Source organism: Hemitrygon akajei, chromosome 28 (genome assembly GCF_048418815.1).
Source record: "Hemitrygon akajei chromosome 28, sHemAka1.3, whole genome shotgun sequence".
Classification (NCBI taxonomy): Eukaryota; Metazoa; Chordata; class Chondrichthyes; order Myliobatiformes; family Dasyatidae; genus Hemitrygon; species Hemitrygon akajei.
Window position 1 is genome coordinate 2,022,042 of NC_133151.1, and position 19,696 is coordinate 2,041,737.

The 19,696-nt window shown below is 50.5% G+C and overlaps 1 protein-coding gene across 3 annotated transcripts in view; it reads right to left on the reverse strand.

The window, feature by feature from the left end:
* LOC140717618 (uncharacterized) overlaps positions 1-19,696 on the reverse strand; it is a 66,352-nt gene that overhangs the window by 17,056 nt on the left and 29,600 nt on the right. The window contains exon 1 of one of the 3 annotated variants that reach the window (XM_073031193.1): positions 11,285-11,496. The exons of the other annotated variants lie outside the window; for them this stretch is intronic. Coding sequence (XP_072887294.1) covers positions 11,285-11,495 — 211 coding nt within the window. The 5' untranslated portion in view covers position 11,496. Of the gene's footprint in view, positions 1-11,284; positions 11,497-19,696 lie in introns of those variants that run through there. 3 annotated transcript variants of the gene reach the window in all.

The following is a 19,696-nucleotide window of genomic DNA, read 5'->3' on the forward strand; positions in this document are numbered from 1 at the left end:
GCCTCACTACAGGAAGGATGTGGAAGCCATAGAAAAGGTGCAGAGGAGATTTACAAGGATGTTGCCTGGATTGGGGAACATGCCTTATGAGAATAGGTTGAGTGAACTCGGCCTTTTCTCCTTGGAGCGACGGAGGATGAGAGGTGATCTGATAGAGGTGTATAAGATGATGAGAGGCATTGATCGTGTGGATAGTCAGAGGCTTTTTCCCAGGGTTGAAATGGCTAACACAAGGGGGCACAGGTTTAAGGTGCTTGGAAGGAGGTATAGAGGGGATGTCAGGGGTAATTTTTTTCACACAGGGAGCAGTGAGTGCGTGGAATGGGCTGCCGGCGATGGTGGTAGAGGTGGAAACGATAGGGTCTTTTAAGAAAGTCTTACATGCAGCTTAGAGGGCTATAGGTTAGGGTAATTCTAGGCAGTTTCTAGTGTAGGTTGGCACAACATTGTGGGCCGAAGCTGCCTGTAGATTTCTGTGTTCTGTGAAAGTGAAGCAGTTCGTGTTTCCAGTTAAGAGTCCCTTCATCGGAAGTGAACGGAGAAATTCCGCCAAGGCAGAGCACGGAGCGGTTTCTCCCCCGGGCGCTGATGGCCCCGAGGTCAGCGAGGGCGGGGCACCTGGGGCAATGCACGAACTTGAAGCGGGGCTTTGATCCTTCTCGCTGAGAGGTGAGAAAGTGTGTATGAGTCATCGAGTTGGAACCGACACTCCCCGGGCTTGTGTAGGTGCCGATTGCTAAACGCTTCCCAGTGGACTGTTTTGGGATTGGGCGAGGTCGAGGGTTTGACTCCCAACCAGTTAGAATTTTCCGTGCTGCCCAACTACAGTTCTGAGGGGGTAGTGGCTGTCTTGTCAGAGGTGCCAACGACCCAATGGAGCCAATCTACCAACACCAATGAGAACATCAAAGCAAATTGTAATGGAAAACTCTCTCTCTCTCCCTCTCTCATTCCCTCTCTCTCACTCTCTCTTTATCTCTCTATCCCCCTCTCTCTCTCCCCATCTCTCTCTCTCTCTCTCTCACTCTCTCTTTATCTCTCTCTCCCCCTCACTCTCTCTCTTACTCTCTCTCCCTCTCTCTTTCTCTTCCCCTCTCTCTCACTCTCTCTTTATCTCTCTCCCCCTCTCTCCTCCCTCTCTCTCTCCCCCTCTCTCTCTTTCTCTCTCTCCCCCTCTCTCTCTCTCTTTCTCTCTCCCCCTCTCTCTCCCTCTCTCCCCCCTCTCTCTCCCCTCTCTCTCCCTCTCTCTCTCCCTTCCCCCTCCCTTTCTCTCTCTCTATCTCTCCCTCTCTCTTTTTCCCTCTCTCTCCCCTCTCTCCCTCTCTCTCTCTCCCCCTCTCTCTCACTCCCTCTCTCTCCCTTCCCCCTCTCCTCTCTCTCTTTCTCTCTCTCCCCCTCTCTCTATCCCTCTCTCCCTCTCTCTCTCCCCCTCTCTCTCTCCATCTCTCTCCCCTCTCTCTCTCTCCCTTCCCCCTCTCCCTCTCCCCCTCTCTCTCCCTCCCCCTCTCTCCCCCTCTCTCTCCCTCTCTCTCCCTTTCTCCCTCTCTCCCTCTCTCTCTCTCTCTCTCTCTCCTCTCTCTCTCTCTGTCTCTCCCTCTCTCTCTCCCTTTTTCCCCCTCTCTCTCTCCCCCTCTCTCTTTCTCTCACACACTCTCACTCACTCAGTTCTGGAGGAACTCAGCAGGCCAGGCAGCGTCTGAGTGAGCGAGGGACTCCGTTGGTCAGGTTCGACCATGGATATTGCGTCCCAGCTGTCTAGATTCATGAGCCCGGGCAGGACGATACGGAGAGCAGGCTATTGCCCACATAGCGAGCTCCCCCTCTCCACGCATCCGATGAACCCAAAGGAACGGCAGAGACCGATAGAGTTTGGCTCTGGGAGTTGCCAGTCGGCGTTGAACTCAATGTAGGACTGCCTCAGGGACCCCAGCTCCAGATTTTACCCTTGGGGTTCACTCCCGAAGGCTTTCCCGTGAGCGGGTACAGCCGCAAGGCAGCGGAGGCTTAGGATCAGAGTTTTCCTTCTCCTGGATGAGCTGCCAACCACCACTAACAAGCCCCATCTGCCCGAAGCGACTGGTTTTAAGGTGCCAGTAATGCACCTTTGCCCCTTCTCCAGTCAGTAGACACGGTTCCGCCGGGCTTGGTGATGCACCATCAATAACTCTCGGAGACGTGAGGCGAGATATCACCTTTTATTGGCTGGAAGAAAGAACAAGCAGCAAATGACCACCACACTACATCCTGGAGACTGAGGCCGGGGCTGTGTCCCCAATGGCCTTTATACCGGGGTCCGTGGGAGGAGCCACAGTCTGTGGGAGGGGCCACGGTCAGTGGGAGGAGCCACAGTCAGTGGGAGGAGCCACGGTCAGTGGGAGGGGCCACAGGAGACATCAGCAGGGGTGGGGGGGGGGGGGGCGTGACCAGACAGGTATATGTAGTTCACCACACTTGGTAGCTAGGCCGCACGTGAAGGCCGGGAGCTGGACTTGGTTGTCAGGGGCTGTCTGAGACGCACAGCATTGGGAGCTTGTCCTCCATGACCACCCCCCGGCTCTAACAACCTCAAGGAACCAAGGCGGCTTCTATGGAGGGGAGCAAACAGTGGGTGTGTCGGGCCGAGACCCTCCGTCGGGGTCCGCCGCTCCCTGACTTGGTTCCTCCAGCGCCGTGTGTGGGCTGTCAAGGCTTCCGGCCACAGCAGAAACTCCGGCGTAAGGGTGTCACCATCTAGCGCCCCAAGATCCACTTCCTTGCAGGCATACTCGATAAATCCACAGAGCGATAACCAGAACAGAATAAGACCATAGAAAAAAAACATAGAAAACCTACAGCACAATACAGGCCCTTCGGCCCACAAAGCTGTGTCGAACACGTCGCTATGTTAGAAATTACCCAGGGTTACCCATAGCCCTCTATTTTACTAAGCTCCATGTACCTCTCCAAAAGTCTATTGCCCTATTGCATCCACCTCCACCACCTTTGCCCATTCCATGCACTCACCACTCTCTGCGTAAAAAACTGACCCCTGACATCTCCTCTGTACCTACTCCCCAGCACCTTAAACCTGTGTCCTCTTGTGGCAACCATTTCAGCCCTGGGAAAAAGCCTCTGACTATCCACACGATCAATGCCTCTCATCATTTTGTACACCTCCATCAGGTCACCTCTCGTCCTCCGTCGCTCCAAGGAGAAAAGGCCGAGTTCACTCAACCTATCCTCATAAGGCGTGCTCACCAATCCAGGCGACGTCCTTGTAAATCTCCTCTGCATCGTATGATATAGGAGCTGAATTAGGCCTTCTGGCCCATCGAGTGATTTATTATCCCTCTCGACCGCATTCTCCTGCCTCCTCCCTGTAATCTCTGACACCTTTACAAGACCCTATCAATCTCTACTTTAAATATGCCCAATAACTTGGCCTCCACAGCGTGCGTAGCAATGAATTCCATAGATTCACCGCCCGTTGCTAACGAAGTTTGTTTTCATCCCTGTTCTAAAGGGACATCCTTGTATTCTGAGGCTGTGTCCTCTGGTCCTAGACTCCCCCCTCTATAGGTTGTGGGAACTTTTCAATGACGAGGCACGTGAAGCTTCCCCTCTGGTTCAAGAGCCTGATGGTTGAGGGGGTAATAACTGTTCCTGAACCTGGTGGTGTGGGTCCTGAGGCTCCTGTACCTTCTACCTGATGGTTGAGGGGTAATAACTGTTCCTGAACCTGGTGGTGTGTGTCCTGAGGCTCCTGTACCTCCTTTGTGATGGTTGAGGGGGTAGTAACTGTTCCTGAACTTGGTGGTGTGAGTCCTGAGGCTCCTGTACCTCCTTTGTGATTGTTGAGGGGGTAATAACTGTTCCTGAACCTGGTGGTGTGAGTCCTGAGGCTCCTGTACCTCCTTTGTGATGGTTGAGGGGGTAATAACTGTTCCTGAACCTGGTGGTGCGAGTCCTGAGGCTCCTGTACCTCCTTTGTGATGGTTGAGGGGGTAATAACTGTTCCTGAACCTGGTGGTGTGAGTCCTGAGGCTCCTGTACCTCCTTTGTGATGGTTGAGGGGGTAATAACTGTTCCTGAACCTGGTGGTGCGAGTCCTGAGGCTCCTGTACCTCCTTTGTGATGGTTGAGGGGGTAATAACTGTTCCTGAACCTGGTGGTGTGAGTCCTGAGGCTCCTGTACCTCCTTTGTGATGGTTGAGAGGGTAATAACTGTTCCTGAACCTGGTTCCTGCACCTTTTTTTTTGCTGTGGAGAGAGACACACACACAGACTTGGATTTTCACAAGCCCTTTTGGCCTGTCCTAAAAACTGAGATCCTGGTGAAAGTAACACAGTCAAAATGCGGGAGGAACTGAGCCGGCCGGGCAGCATCTGTGGAAGAGAGTAAACAGTTGACGTTTCGGGCCGAGACCCTTCGGCAGGGACTGGAGAACAAAAGCTGAGGGGGAGATTTAAAAGGTGGGGTGGGGGGGAGGGGAGAGAGGAAACACGAGGTGATAAGGTGACACGGGATGAAGTAAAGAGCCGGGAAGTTGATTGTTGAAAGAGGCAGAAGGCCACGGAAGAAAGGAAAGGGGGGGAGGAGCACCAGAGGGAGGCGATGAGGTGAGAGGGGGGATAGGGAATGGGGAATGGTGAATGGGGGGACATTACCAGAAGTGTGAGAAATCGATGTTCACGCCATCGGGTTGGAGGCTACTCAGACGGAATATGAGGTGTTGTTCCTCCAACCTGAGTGTGGCTTCATCTTGACAATGGAGAAGGCCATGGATGGACTCATGGGGAACGGGAAGTGGAATTAAAATGGGCGGCCACCGGGAGATCCTGCTTGTCCTGGCGGACAAGCTCGGTGAAGCGGTCTCCCAATCGACGTCGGGTCTGACCGATACACAGGAGGCCACACCGGGAGCACCGGACACAGTGTATGACCCCGACAGACTCGCAGGCGAGCTGTCGCCTCGCCTGGAAGGACAGTTTGGGGCCCCGAGGGAGGGGGCGTAGCTCTCGTCCCGCTTGCAAGGACAAGTGCCAATAGAGCGTTTAGAGAGCAGCCATTGTCATGATGAAAGAGCCCAGTCAGGCAATTAATGCTGAAAGCCGCTTCGGGTAGTAGGCCCCGGCCCTCTGTTAGATCGTCATTTCTTTGAAGTTAAAAGTCGAACGCCCCCCCCCCCCACCCCACCCCCGCCATCTGCCTTTGAGACGGTGGCTGGAATGGTCTTTGCACCTTGTTGAGGGCCTGGCACCTATACGAGACTGGACCTCCATCAGCTCAGACTCTGCACTGCCCGATAGACCTCAGCTTAGATCCGGGCTTCCCAACCTTCTCTTCTATCGCCATGGGTCCCTTCTTTAAACCCAGGCGTCCATGGGAACGCCCTGGCTTAGATGGACCGTGAGAACAGCCGTTAGGATCAAAGGGGTCTCCCTACCGTCCCTCGGAGGCACTTATCGGGAGCGCTGCGTAGGCAGGGCCCTTAGTATTATCCAGGATCCCACTCGTCCATCCAGCATCCTCTCTGACTTTCTACCATCAGGCAGGAGACTCCGATGCATAAAGACAGGAACGGTCAGGATGGGAAACAGTTTCTTCCCTCAGGCCGACAGCTTCTGAACTCCCGGCCGCATCGCATTCGAAGTGTCACCGGTTCCGTACCCGACAATATTTAATTTATGCTCTTTAGTTTGTTATTCATGTGAGATTCATCTGTAAATTTTATCCGTACCTTCTTAGGTTATCGTGTGCTATGTGTACTTCTGTGCTTTACACCCCGGCTCAGAGAAACATTGTCTCATTTCTATATACAATATATGGTTCTATCCATTATATACATGTATATAATTAAATGGCAATAATTAATTTATTGATCCTGAGTGGAAGTTATTTCATTACAGTGGCAACATTTAAAAACACACTTAGCAATAACAATAAATAATAATAAATAAATATAATAATAATATTAACTAATAACTAATAGTTGGCGCGTGGCCTAGTGGATAAGGCGTTGGTCTAGTGATCTGAAGGTCGCTGGTTCGAGCCTCAGCTGAGGCAGTGTGTTGTGTCCTTGAGCAAGGCACTTAACCACACGTTGCTCTGCGATGACACCGGTGCCAAGCTGCTTGGGTCCTAGTGCCCTTCCCTTGGACAACATCGGTGGCGTGGAGAGGGGAAGGCCTGCAGCTTGGGCAACTGCCGGTCTCCCATACAACCCTGCCCAGGCCTGTGCCCTGGAAAAACCTTCCAAGGTGCAGATCCATGGTCTCACGAGACTAACGGGTGCCTATTACTATTAACTAATAAAATACAGAATATTAATATTTGTCGTTCAGTCGGGCCCGACTCTTCGTGACGTGGACTCCTGCGCACTCGGCCTCCTTGTTGGAGAATGCCTCTCCAAGATCCCCCAAGGTCATCCGCATTGTCTGAGTGATATTATCTATCCGTCGTAGCTTCTGTCCTCCTCTCCTCCTTTTACCGTCTGTTTCACTTAACACAAGAGTCTTCTCCAAGGAATCCCGTCTTCTCGTGATGTGGCCACAACATTCGAGCTTTTGTCTCATAATCGAGCCTCTTAGGGAGCAGTATCTCTTCAAATATCGGCTTGCTGGATCTCCTTGTTGGTCCGTCGAACTCTTAACACTTCCCTCCAGCGTCCAAGTTCAAAGGGGTGGATTCTTTTGTATTCAGCCTCGCTAACAGTCCAGCTCTCACTGCCACACGTCACAACTGGAGATACCACGGACTCGACTGTGCGATCTTTCGTAGACAACGTGACGTCTCTGCTCTTCAGTATTTATCTCGATTTGCCATCGCTGCCCTCCCCAGAAGTAGGCGGCGTTTAATTTCGTGGCTGCGGTTACCACCTTATAGAAATCTTTGAACCGAAGAAGAAAAATCTGTCACAGCTTTTACCACGGAGTTAAAAGGGCTGTTCGACATAATCTCGGTTTTCTTAATACTGAGCAAGAAGCCAGCTTCAGCACTTTCCTCGTTCACTTTGATTGGAAGCTCATAATAATATACACAACAATGGTGGTGGCATCCGTCGGTCTCGAGAGACCAAGGTTTTTCCAGGGCGCAGGCCTGGGCAGGGTTGTGTGGGAGACCGGCAGTTGCCCAAGCTGCAGGCCTTCCCCTCTCCACGCCACCGATGTTGTCCAAGGGAAGGGCACTAGGACCCAAGCAGCTTGGCACCGGTGTCGTCGCAGAGCAATGTGTGGTTAAGTGCCTTGCTCAAGGACACAACACGCTGCCTCAGCTGAGGCTCGAACCAGCGACCTTCAGATCACTAGGCCGATGCCTTATCCACTAGGCCACATACCAACACAACAATAAAGTACCAATAATAACGTATGAAATAATAAAACAGAGACTATTGTACGGTGGTTCCGAAGGGTTGTCACAGCTGGGGGACGCAGCGGGGATAAGCTCCCACTACCTATAAAGTGCCTCAAATGCGTCTCTAACAGCCTCTGACAACCAAGTCCAGTTCTTGGCCTTCACGTGTGGCTTGGCTACTAGGCCCGGCGGAACCGTTTCTACTGACGAGAGAAGGGGCAAAGACGGACCACTGGCGCCTCAAAACCAGTTGCTTCGGGCAGGTGGGGCTCGTCAGCCTTGGACGGCGGCCCGCCTAGGAGGAGGAAAACGCTGATTTCAAACCTCCGCTGCCTCGCGGCCACACCCGCCCACAGGAAAGGCTTCGGGAGTAAACCCTGAGGAAGAAATCCGGAGCCGGGGTCCCTGAGGCAGCTTGATGTTGTTTACAACTTCACTCTGGCGACCTCTGCGACGACACTGGTGCCGAGCCGTATCGACACTGGCCCTTCCCTCGGACTACGTCGGTGACGTGGAGAGGGGGAGCAGCCGGTTCTTCAAACCTTCCCGCCCAGGCCTGCCTCCTGGAGAGGACACAGCCCACCAGAGGCGCAAACCCCCGGGATCGACGGCTGCCTACCGTTATTCTCTGTTGCACACAGGTGAATGGCAAATGCATATTACTTTCGGTAGGGAGAGATTTTGCCACAACAAACGCGACTGGACTTGAAGGTGCGAAGTGGGGGATTGAACCACAAGCGCCCGTTTCAGATACGGGCGCTCCCTCCGACCCTGGGCGGGCCGGTTTTGGGTATTCCGAGTCAAGAGGTGGACTAGGGGTGGTGTGATAGGGGTTATAATTGTGCAGCGTGGAAATCGAAAAGCCCCCCCTCGCCCCCGGCCCAGGTCCGATTACATTTACCCCTTTTTATTCTTCCTCATCTTCCGCCGTGAAATCAGGCCATGCAGCCCAAGTTACCTCCCTGAGCTAGTCCGATTGATCCGTGTCCTTCGAGCGAGGCCTGTCCATGTAACCCATCTTAAATGCTGCCCTTTTACCTGCCTCCATCTCATTCTCAGGCGGCCCGTTCTGTACGCCCGCCGCGCCGCGCGCGGGAGCTTTCGCCGGAGTCCGAGGTACAGTTCGCGATCGGCGCGTGCTCACCATACGACCTCGAGATCCGTCCCCTTGCAGGCAGCCTCGAAACAAATAACACCCACCCCGACCCCACCCCGCCGAAAGAAAACCCACCAAAAATAAAAGACCGACGTGCAGAGAGAGGGAAGAAAAAAGGGATCAGGCGGACAACGAACGCCAGGGAATTGCACCTTGAACTGAAGTCCGTCCAGAGCCGACCAGTGAGCTGACCTCAGGCACCGACACCCCGACCTTTTCAATCTGGCCCGGCGCCTAAACCTTCGCTCAGTCGCTTCGATACGCTCCGGGGCCTGGACCCTGCCTCGTCGATTCAGCCCGGGGGCTTAAATCACGGGTCTTCCTCACTCTCGAACGGACGCCGGAAATCCGGAGCAACACACACACGCACACGCACAGTGCTGGAGGAACTCAGCAGGCCAGGCAGCGCCTGTGGACGCTCTGCCTCATCGAACTGCCTCCAAGACTATCGCTCGCGATGGCGGTGTTGCAGAAGCGGGCGCGGTTTTCTTCGTTCCGCCAGAGCTCACTGAGGTGCGCCAGCGCCGTCTTGAGCCAGTCTACCGCTCACCTATGCGTGAGGGGCAACTCCCAGGGGGGCCAACCGTCCTTCCGGCCTGCAGGCCTTCAGGAGGAGGGTGGAGGCCGTATCAGTCAACGTGCAAACGCCACGCGGGCAGCCCGGGGGGGGGGGGGGGCGGTGGGAGGGGGGTCAGGAGTGAAGTACGAAGGGAGCATCTCAACTGGGCCAGGCCGCCGGGCTTGCGGGCGTCCTGTGACATACAACGAGAAATGGAGGAGATCCGGTGCCCACTCTTGCCGAGAAGAACTAGGGGAGTGGGAAGTATGCATAAATTATACGGCCTCGAGATCTGTCTGCTTACAGGCAGCCCGGGAACGGGAAACCCGAAAGAACCCAATTTTTTTTTTAAAAAAAGCCCGACAGCCAACGCGGAGTGAGAGGGGGGGAAAAGAAATCGCAAATCGTGCAGAACAGCAAATGCATTCCGAAGCAGATTGAGTCCATAGACGTGAAGCCTGGGGCAGGCCCATCGCGTCCGCCTCAGTTCATCCCGCGCGTGCTAAATTTCTCTCTCGCGCCGGATCGGTCGATATCTCCCCGCAGTCAGTGGGATCTTGCTGTGCACAGACCGGCCGCCATTTCTGCCCCCCCACCCCCACCCCGCCAAAGTTACAAAAGTTATAGAAGTTCCTTGGCACGCCCAAAGTTACAGCCAGTGACGAGTCCACAGAGAATTCCTACAGGTTTGAGCTAACTAATAAACGAGGAGGATTTTTTTTCCTTTTTTAACTCGGCGTGTATTGATCGCCCGGAATACGGGTTGAAATCAGATTCAGCGGGGTCTTTTAGGAGAGAACTGGATGAAGCTGAGGACTGCGGGGAGAGATCAGGGGTCTGGGGTAAATGGAGGGCTCTTTCAAAGACCTAGTACATGCACGATGGGCTGAATGGCCTCCCTTTCTATGACAGACCATATCAAGGTATACGAACCAATAAAGCACAGGAACAGTGTGGTGCTGAACCAGCTAATAACTGAATGAAAAACGCCCAAACAGTACCGACACAGTGACCCTCCATCTTCCTCACATCCATGTGTCTGTCCAAACGCCTCAACCTCCACACCAGGCATTCACCACTCTCAAACACTCAAAGCAGCTGCGCAGGTTGACTCTGTGGTTGAAGAAGGCGCACGGTGCGTTGGCCTTCATCAACCGTGCGGTTGAGTTTAAGAGCCGAGAGGTAATGTCGCAGCTATATAGGACCCTGGTCAGACCCCACTTGGAGTACTGTGCTCAGTTCTGGTCGCCTCACTACAGGAAGGATGTGGAACCCATAGAAAGGGTGCAGAGGAGATTTACAAGGATGTTGCCTGGATTGGGGGGCATGCCTTATGAGAATAGGTTGAGTGAACTCAGCCTTTTCTCCTTGGAGCAACGGAGGATGAGAGGTGACCTGATAGAGGTGTACAAGATGATGAGAGGCATTGATCGTGTGGATAGTCAGAGGCTTTTTCCCAGGGCTGAAATGGCTAGCACGAGAGGACACAGTTTTAATTTTTTTTTTTGAAATAGGTACAGAGGAGATGTCAGGGGTAAGTTTTTTACTCAGAGAGTGGTGAGTGTGTGGAACGGGCTGCCGGCGACGGTGGTGGAGGCGGATACGATAGTGTTTATTAAGAGACTCCTGGATGAGTACATGGAGCTTAGAAAAATAGAGGGCTATGGGGAACCCTGGGTAATTTCTAAGGTAGAGACATATTCGGCACAGCTTTGTGGGCTGAAGGGCCTGTACTGTGCTGTAGGTTTTCTCTGAGTAAAATACTTACCCCTCACATTTCCCACCCCCCCCCCACCTTCAATGCAAGCTTGAGTGATCTGGCTGGGCGGTGGGGGTAACACTGGCCCAAGTCTCTATGCACAAAGGCCACCACAGTTGGACGAAATGTTCCAGCTGATCCACTTCTGCCACAAGCACTCTCCCTAATGGACGAAACAAAAGCTGTTTCTTTGATTCTTTTCAAACGCCTGCTTGCTCTTCTCACACCCTCCTCCGAAGCTGGAGGGGGGGTCCCTGAGGGACAATCGCCTACCAGCCCTTGGCAGGGAACAGCAGGTACTTAACTGTGAGATCACCACCCGTCTGTTGGCGGGCCGAACCCGTCGCCGTGGAGACGGGAAGTGGATGGGCCCAGGCGCAAAACATCACCCAGGCACTCGAAAACAAAACAAAAGAGGGGAAAAAAAAGCTGGCCAGACAGACTGCCATTTATGAGCCCGCTCAACCCTGCCAATACCTGAACTGGTATTCTCTGATGAAACACAGCAGCGCGCTCCCGCTGTCTCACGGTCCAGCTCTCTTCTACGAGATTCGCCCTCTGACCACGCGGAAGACGAGCCGCAGCTTGATTTCAATCGTGCAGGAAGAGCTTTCACCTTTCCCCTCGCACGGTCACTGATGTTCACAGCTGCAGGAGGGAGGGAACCCGGCCCAGAACAGCAACACATCTTTCAGTGCTCGAGCCTACAGTCCAACTTGGCAAGCGAGCGCAAGATTATTGGCAACAGAAGTTAAGACTCAATCCAATGGCTTTTCTCGGACTTCCTTCCCGAGCATGGGTCTTCAGGGAATGCAGAAGCAAGTGATTTATCCCATTTCTGCTTCAAAAGGAACGTAGGTGTGGTGGTCACAGCTTTTGGGATCAAATCCCAGTGCAGTGTCCTTCTGCACTGTCCCATCAGACACTCCCTGAGTAAGAACAGTGTGTCCTGACACTCAAATCCTACAACTGTCCCATCAAACACTCCCTGAGTAAGAACAGTGTGTCCTGACACTCAAATCCTACAACTGTCCCATCAAACACTCCCTGAGTAAGAACAGTGTGTCCTGACACTCAAATCCTACAACTGTCCCATCAGACACTCCCTGAGTAAGAACAGTGTGTCCTGACACTCAAATCCTACAACCGTCTGATCAAACACCCCTCAAGAACAGTATGTCCTGACACTCAAATCCTACAACTGTCCCACCAAACACTCCTCAAGAACATTATGTCCTGATACAAAATCCTACAACTGTCCCATCAAACACCCCTCAAGAACAGTATGTCCTGACACTCAAATCCTACAACTGTCCCATCAGACACTCCCTGAGTAAGAACAGTGTGTCCTGACACTCAAATCCTACAACTGTCCCATCAAACACTCCCTGAGTAAGAACAGTGTGTCCTGACACTCAAATCCTACAACTGTCCCATCAAACACTCCTCAAGAACAGTATGTCCTGACACTCAAATCCTACAACTGTCCCATCAAACACTCTGAGTAAGAACAGTGTGTCCAGACACTCAAATCCTACAACTGTCCCATCAAACACTCCCTGAGTAAGAACAGTATGTCCTGACACTCAAATCCTACAACTGTCCCATCAAACACTCCTCAAGAACAGTGTGTCCTGACACTCAAATCCTACAACTGTCCCATCAGACACTCCCTGAGTAAGAACAGTGTGTCCTGACACTCAAATCCTACAACTGTCCCATCAGACACTCCCTGAGTAAGAACAGTGTGTCCTGACACTCAAATCCTACAACTGTCCCATCAGACACTCCCTGAGTAAGAACAGTGTGTCCTCACACTCAAATCCTACAACTGTCCCATCAAACACTCCCTGAGTAAGAACAGTGTGTCCTGACACTCAAATCCTACAACTGTCCCATCAGACACTCCCTGAGTAAGAGCAGTGTGTCCTGACACTCAAATCCTACAACTGTCCCATCAAACACTCCTCAAGAAAAGTGTGTCCTGACACTCAAATCCTACAACTGTCCCATCAGACACTCCCTGAGTAAGAACAGTGTGTCCTGACACTCAAATCCTACAACTGTCCCATCAAACACTCCCTGAGTAAGAACAGTGTGTCCTCACACTCAAATCCTACAACTGTCCCATCAGACACTCCCTGAGTAAGAACAGTGTGTCCTGACACTCAAATCCTACAACTGTCCCATCAAACACTCCTCAAGAACAGTGTGTCCTGAAACTCAAATCCTACAACTGTCCCATCAGACACTCCCTGAGTAAGAACAGTGTGTCCTGACACTCAAATCCTACAACTGTCCCATCAGACACTCCCTGAGTAAGAGCAGTGTGTCCTGACACTCAAATCCTATAACCGTCCCATCAAACACTCCCTGAGTAAGAACAGTGTGTCCTGACACTCAAATCCTACAACTGTCCCATCAAACACTCCTCAAGAACAGTGTGTCCTGAAACTCAAATCCTACAACTGTCCCATCAAACACTCCCTGAGTAAGAACAGTGTGTCCTGACACTCAAATCCTACAACTGTCCCATCAGACACTCCCTGAGTAAGAGCAGTGTGTCCTGACACTCAAATCCTACAACTGTCCCATCAAACACTCCTCAAGAACAGTGTGTCCTGACACTCAAATCCTACAACTGTCCCATCAGACACTCCCTGAGTAAGAACAGTGTGTCCTGACACTCAAATCCTACAACTGTCCCATCAAACACTCCCTGAGTAAGAACAGTGTGTCCTCACACTCAAATCCTACAACTGTCCCATCAGACACTCCCTGAGTAAGAGCAGTGTGTCCTGACACTCAAATCCTACAACTGTCCCATCAAACACTCCCTGAGTAAGAACAGTGTGTCCTGAAACTCAAATCCTACAACTGTCCCATCAGACACTCCCTGAGTAAGAACAGTGTGTCCTGACACTCAAATCCTACAACTGTCCCATCAAACACTCCCTGAGTAAGAACAGTGTGTCCTGACACTCAAATCCTACAACTGTCCCATCAAACACTCCCTGAGTAAGAACAGTGTGTCCTGACACTCAAATCCTACAACTGTCCCATCAGACACTCCCTGAGTAAGAACAGTGTGTCCTGACACTCAAATCCTACAACTGTCCCATCAAACACTCCTCAAGAACAGTGTGTCCTGAAACTCAAATCCTACAACTGTCCCATCAAACACTCCCTGAGTAAGAACAGTGTGTCCTCACACTCAAATCCTACAACTGTCCCATCAGACACTCCCTGAGTAAGAGCAGTGTGTCCTGACACTCAAATCCTACAACTGTCCCATCAAACACTCCCTGAGTAAGAACAGTGTGTCCTGAAACTCAAATCCTACAACTGTCCCATCAGACACTCCCTGAGTAAGAACAGTGTGTCCTGACACTCAAATCCTACAACTGTCCCATCAAACACTCCCTGAGTAAGAACAGTGTGTCCTGACACTCAAATCCTACAACTGTCCCATCAAACACTCCCTGAGTAAGAACAGTGTGTCCTGACACTCAAATCCTACAACTGTCCCATCAGACACGCCCTGAGTAAGAACAGTGTGTCCTGACACTCAAATCCTACAACTGTCCCATCAAACACTCCTCAAGAACAGTGTGTCCTGACACTCAAATCCTACAACTGTCCCATCAAACACTCCCTGAGTAAGAACAGTGTGTCCTGACACTCAAATCCTACAACTGTCCCATCAAACACTCCTCAAGAACAGTGTGTCCTCACACTCAAATCCTACAACTGTCCCATCAAACACTCCCTGAGTAAGAACAGTGTGTCCTGACACTCAAATCCTACAACTGTCCCATCAAACACTCCTCAAGAACAGTGTGTCCTGACACTCAAATCCTACAACTGTCCCATCAAACACTCCCTGAGTAAGAACAGTGTGTCCTGACACTCAAATCTTACAACTGTCCCATCAAACACTCCTCAAGAACAGTGTGTCCTGACACTCAAATCCTACAACTGTCCCATCAAACACACCCTGAGTAAGAACAGTGTGTCCTGACACTCAAATCTTACAACTGTCCCATCAAACACTCCTCAAGAACAGTGTGTCCTGACACTCAAATCCTACAACTGTCCCATCAAACACTCCCTGAGTAAGAACAGTGTGTCCTGACACTCAAATCCTATAACCGTCCCATCAAACACTCCCTGAGTAAGAACAGTGTGTCCTGACACTCAAATCCTACAACTGTCCCATCAAACACTCCCTGAGTAAGAACAGTGTGTCCTGACACTCAAATCCTACAACTGTCCCATCAGACACTCCCTGAGTAAGAACAGTGTGTCCTGACACTCAAATCCTACAACTGTCCCATCAGACACTCCCTGAGTAAGAACAGTGTGTCCTGACACTCAAATCCTACAACTGTCCCATCAGACACTCCCTGAGTAAGAACAGTGTGTCCTGACACTCAAATCCTACAACTGTCCCATCAAACACTCCTCAAGAACAGTGTGTCCTGACACTCAAATCCTACAACTGTCCCATCAAACACTCCCTGAGTAAGAACAGTGTGTCCTGACACTCAAATCCTACAACTGTCCCATCAAACACTCCCTGAGTAAGAACAGTGTGTCCTGACACTCAAATCCTACAACTGTCCCATCAAACACTCCTCAAGAACAGTGTGTCCTGACACTCAAATCCTACAACTGTCCCATCAAACACTCCCTGAGTAAGAACAGTGTGTCCTGACACTCAAATCCTACAACTGTCCCATCAAACACTCCCTGAGTAAGAACAGTGTGTCCTGACACTCAAATCCTACAACTGTCCCATCAAACACTCCTCAAGAACAGTGTGTCCTGACACTCAAATCCTACAACTGTCCCATCAAACACTCCCTGAGTAAGAACAGTGTGTCCTGACACTCAAATCCTACAACTGTCCCACCAAACACTCCCTGAGTAAGAACAGTGTGTCCTGACACTCAAATCCTACAACTGTCCCATCAAACACTCCCTGAGTAAGAACAGTGTGTCCTGACACTCAAATCCTACAACTGTCCCATCAAACACTCCTCAAGAACAGTGTGTCCTGACATTCAAATCCTACAACTGTCCCATCAAACACTCCCTGAGTAAGAACAGTGTGTCCTGACTCTCAAATCCTACAACTGTCCCATCAAACACTCCCTGAGTAAGAACAGTGTGTCCTGACACTCAAATCCTACAACTGTCCCATCAGACACTCCCTGAGTAAGAACAGTGTGTCCTGACACTCAAATCCTACAAATGTCCCATCAAACACTCCCTGAGTAAGAACAGTGTGTCCTGACACTCAAATCCTACAACTGTCCCATCAGACACTCCCTGAGTAAGAACAGTGTGTCCTGACACTCAAATCCTACAACTGTCCCATCAGACACTCCCTGAGTAAGAACAGTGTGTCCTGACACTCAAATCCTACAACTGTCCCATCAGACACTCCCTGAGTAAGAACAGTGTGTCCTGACACTCAAATCCTACAACTGTCCCATCAAACACTCCTCAAGAACAGTGTGTCCTGACACTCAAATCCTACAACTGTCCCACCAAACACTCCCTGAGTAAGAACAGTGTGTCCTGACACTCAAATCCTACAACTGTCCCATCAAACACTCCCTGAGTAAGAACAGTGTGTCCTGACACTCAAATCCTACAACTGTCCCATCAAACACTCCTCAAGAACAGTGTGTCCTGACACTCAAATCCTACAACTGTCCCATCAAACACTCCCTGAGTAAGAACAGTGTGTCCTGACACTCAAATCCTACAACTGTCCCATCAAACACTCCCTGAGTAAGAACAGTGTGTCCTGACACTCAAATCCTACAACTGTCCCATCAAACACTCCTCAAGAACAGTGTGTCCTGACACTCAAATCCTACAACTGTCCCATCAAACACTCCCTGAGTAAGAACAGTGTGTCCTGACACTCAAATCCTACAACTGTCCCATCAAACACTCCCTGAGTAAGAACAGTGTGTCCTGACACTCAAATCCTACAACTGTCCCATCAAACACTCCCTGAGTAAGAACAGTGTGTCCTGACACTCAAATCCTACAACTGTCCCATCAAACACTCCCTGAGTAAGAACAGTGTGTCCTGACACTCAAATCCTACAACTGTCCCACCAAACACTCCCTGAGTAAGAACAGTGTGTCCTGACACTCAAATCCTACAACTGTCCCATCAAACACTCCTCAAGAACAGTGTGTCCTGACACTCAAATCCTACAACTGTCCCATCAAACACTCCCTGAGTAAGAACAGTGTGTCCTGACACTCAAATCCTACAACTGTCCCATCAAACACTCCCTGAGTAAGAACAGTGTGTCCTGACACTCAAATCCTACAACTGTCCCACCAAACACTCCCTGAGTAAGAACAGTGTGTCCTGACACTCAAATCCTACAACTGTCCCACCAAACACTCCCTGAGTAAGAACAGTGTGTCCTGACACTCAAATCCTACAACTGTCCCATCAAACACTCCCTGAGTAAGAACAGTGTGTCCTGATACAAAATCCTACAACTGTCCCATCAGACACTCCCTGAGTAAGAACAGTGTGTCCTGACACTCAAATCCTACAACTGTCCCATCAAACACTCCTCAAGAACAGTGTGTCCTGACACTCAAATCCTACAACTGTCCCATCAAACACTCCCTGAGTAAGAACAGTGTGTCCTGACACTCAAATCCTACAACTGTCCCATCAGACACGCCCTGAGTAAGAACAGTGTGTCCTGACACTCAAATCCTACAACTGTCCCATCAAACACTCCTCAAGAACAGTGTGTCCTGACACTCAAATCTTACAACTGTCCCATCAAACACTCCTCAAGAACAGTGTGTCCTGACACTCAAATCCTACAACTGTCCCATCAAACACTCCCTGAGTAAGAACAGTGTGTCCTGACACTCAAATCCTACAACCGTCCCATCAGACACTCCCTGAGTAAGAACAGTGTGTCCTGACACTCAAATCCTATAACCGTCCCATCAAACACTCCCTGAGTAAGAACAGTGTGTCCTGACACTCAAATCCTACAACTGTCCCATCAAACACTCCCTGAGTAAGAACAGTGTGTCCTGACACTCAAATCCTACAACTGTCCCATCAGACACTCCCTGAGTAAGAACAGTGTGTCCTGACACTCAAATCCTACAACTGTCCCATCAGACACTCCCTGAGTAAGAACAGTGTGTCCTGACACTCAAATCCTACAACTGTCCCATCAGACACTCCCTGAGTAAGAACAGTGTGTCCTGACACTCAAATCCTACAACTGTCCCATCAAACACTCCTCAAGAACAGTGTGTCCTGACACTCAAATCCTACAACTGTCCCATCAAACACTCCCTGAGTAAGAACAGTGTGTCCTGACACTCAAATCCTACAACTGTCCCATCAAACACTCCCTGAGTAAGAACAGTGTGTCCTGACACTCAAATCCTACAACTGTCCCATCAAACACTCCTCAAGAACAGTGTGTCCTGACACTCAAATCCTACAACTGTCCCATCAAACACTCCCTGAGTAAGAACAGTGTGTCCTGACACTCAAATCCTACAACTGTCCCATCAAACACTCCCTGAGTAAGAACAGTGTGTCCTGACACTCAAATCCTACAACTGTCCCATCAAACACTCCCTGAGTAAGAACAGTGTGTCCTGACACTCAAATCCTACAACTGTCCCATCAAACACTCCCTGAGTAAGAACAGTGTGTCCTGACACTCAAATCCTACAACTGTCCCACCAAACACTCCCTGAGTAAGAACAGTGTGTCCTGACACTCAAATCCTACAACTGTCCCATCAAACACTCCCTGAGTAAGAACAGTGTGTCCTGACACTCAAATCCTACAACTGTCCCATCAAACACTCCTCAAGAACAGTGTGTCCTGACACTCAAATCCTACAACTGTCCCATCAAACACTCCCTGAGTAAGAACAGTGTGTCCTGACACTCAAATCCTACAACTGTCCCATCAAACACTCCCTGAGTAAGAACAGTGTGTCCTGACACTCAAATCCTACAACTGTCCCATCAAACACTCCCTGAGTAAGAACAGTGTGTCCTGACACTCAAATCCTACAACTGTCCCATCAGACACTCCCTGAGTAAGAACAGTGTGTCCTGACACTCAAATCCTACAACTGTCCCATCAGACACTCCCTGAGTAAGAACAGTGTGTCCTGACACTCAAATCCTACAACTGTCCCATCAGACACTCCCTGAGTAAGAACAGTGTGTCCTGACACTCAAATCCTACAACTGTCCCATCAAACACTCCTCAAGAACAGTGTGTCCTGACACTCAAATCCTACAACTGTCCCACCAAACACTCCCTGAGTAAGAACAGTGTGTCCTGACACTCAAATCCTACAACTGTCCCATCAAACACTCCCTGAGTAAGAACAGTGTGTCCTGACACTCAAATCCTACAACTGTCCCATCAAACACTCCTCAAGAACAGTGTGTCCTGACACTCAAATCCTACAACTATCCCATCAAACACTCCCTGAGTAAGAACAGTGTGTCCTGACACTCAAATCCTACAACTGTCCCATCAAACACTCCCTGAGTAAGAACAGTGTGTCCTGACACTCAAATCCTACAACTGTCCCATCAAACACTCCTCAAGAACAGTGTGTCCTGACACTCAAATCCTACAACTGTCCCATCAAACACTCCCTGAGTAAGAACAGTGTGTCCTGACACTCAAATCCTACAACTGTCCCATCAAACACTCCCTGAGTAAGAACAGTGTGTCCTGACACTCAAATCCTACAACTGTCCCATCAAACACTCCCTGAGTAAGAACAGTGTGTCCTGACACTCAAATCCTACAACTGTCCCATCAAACACTCCCTGAGTAAG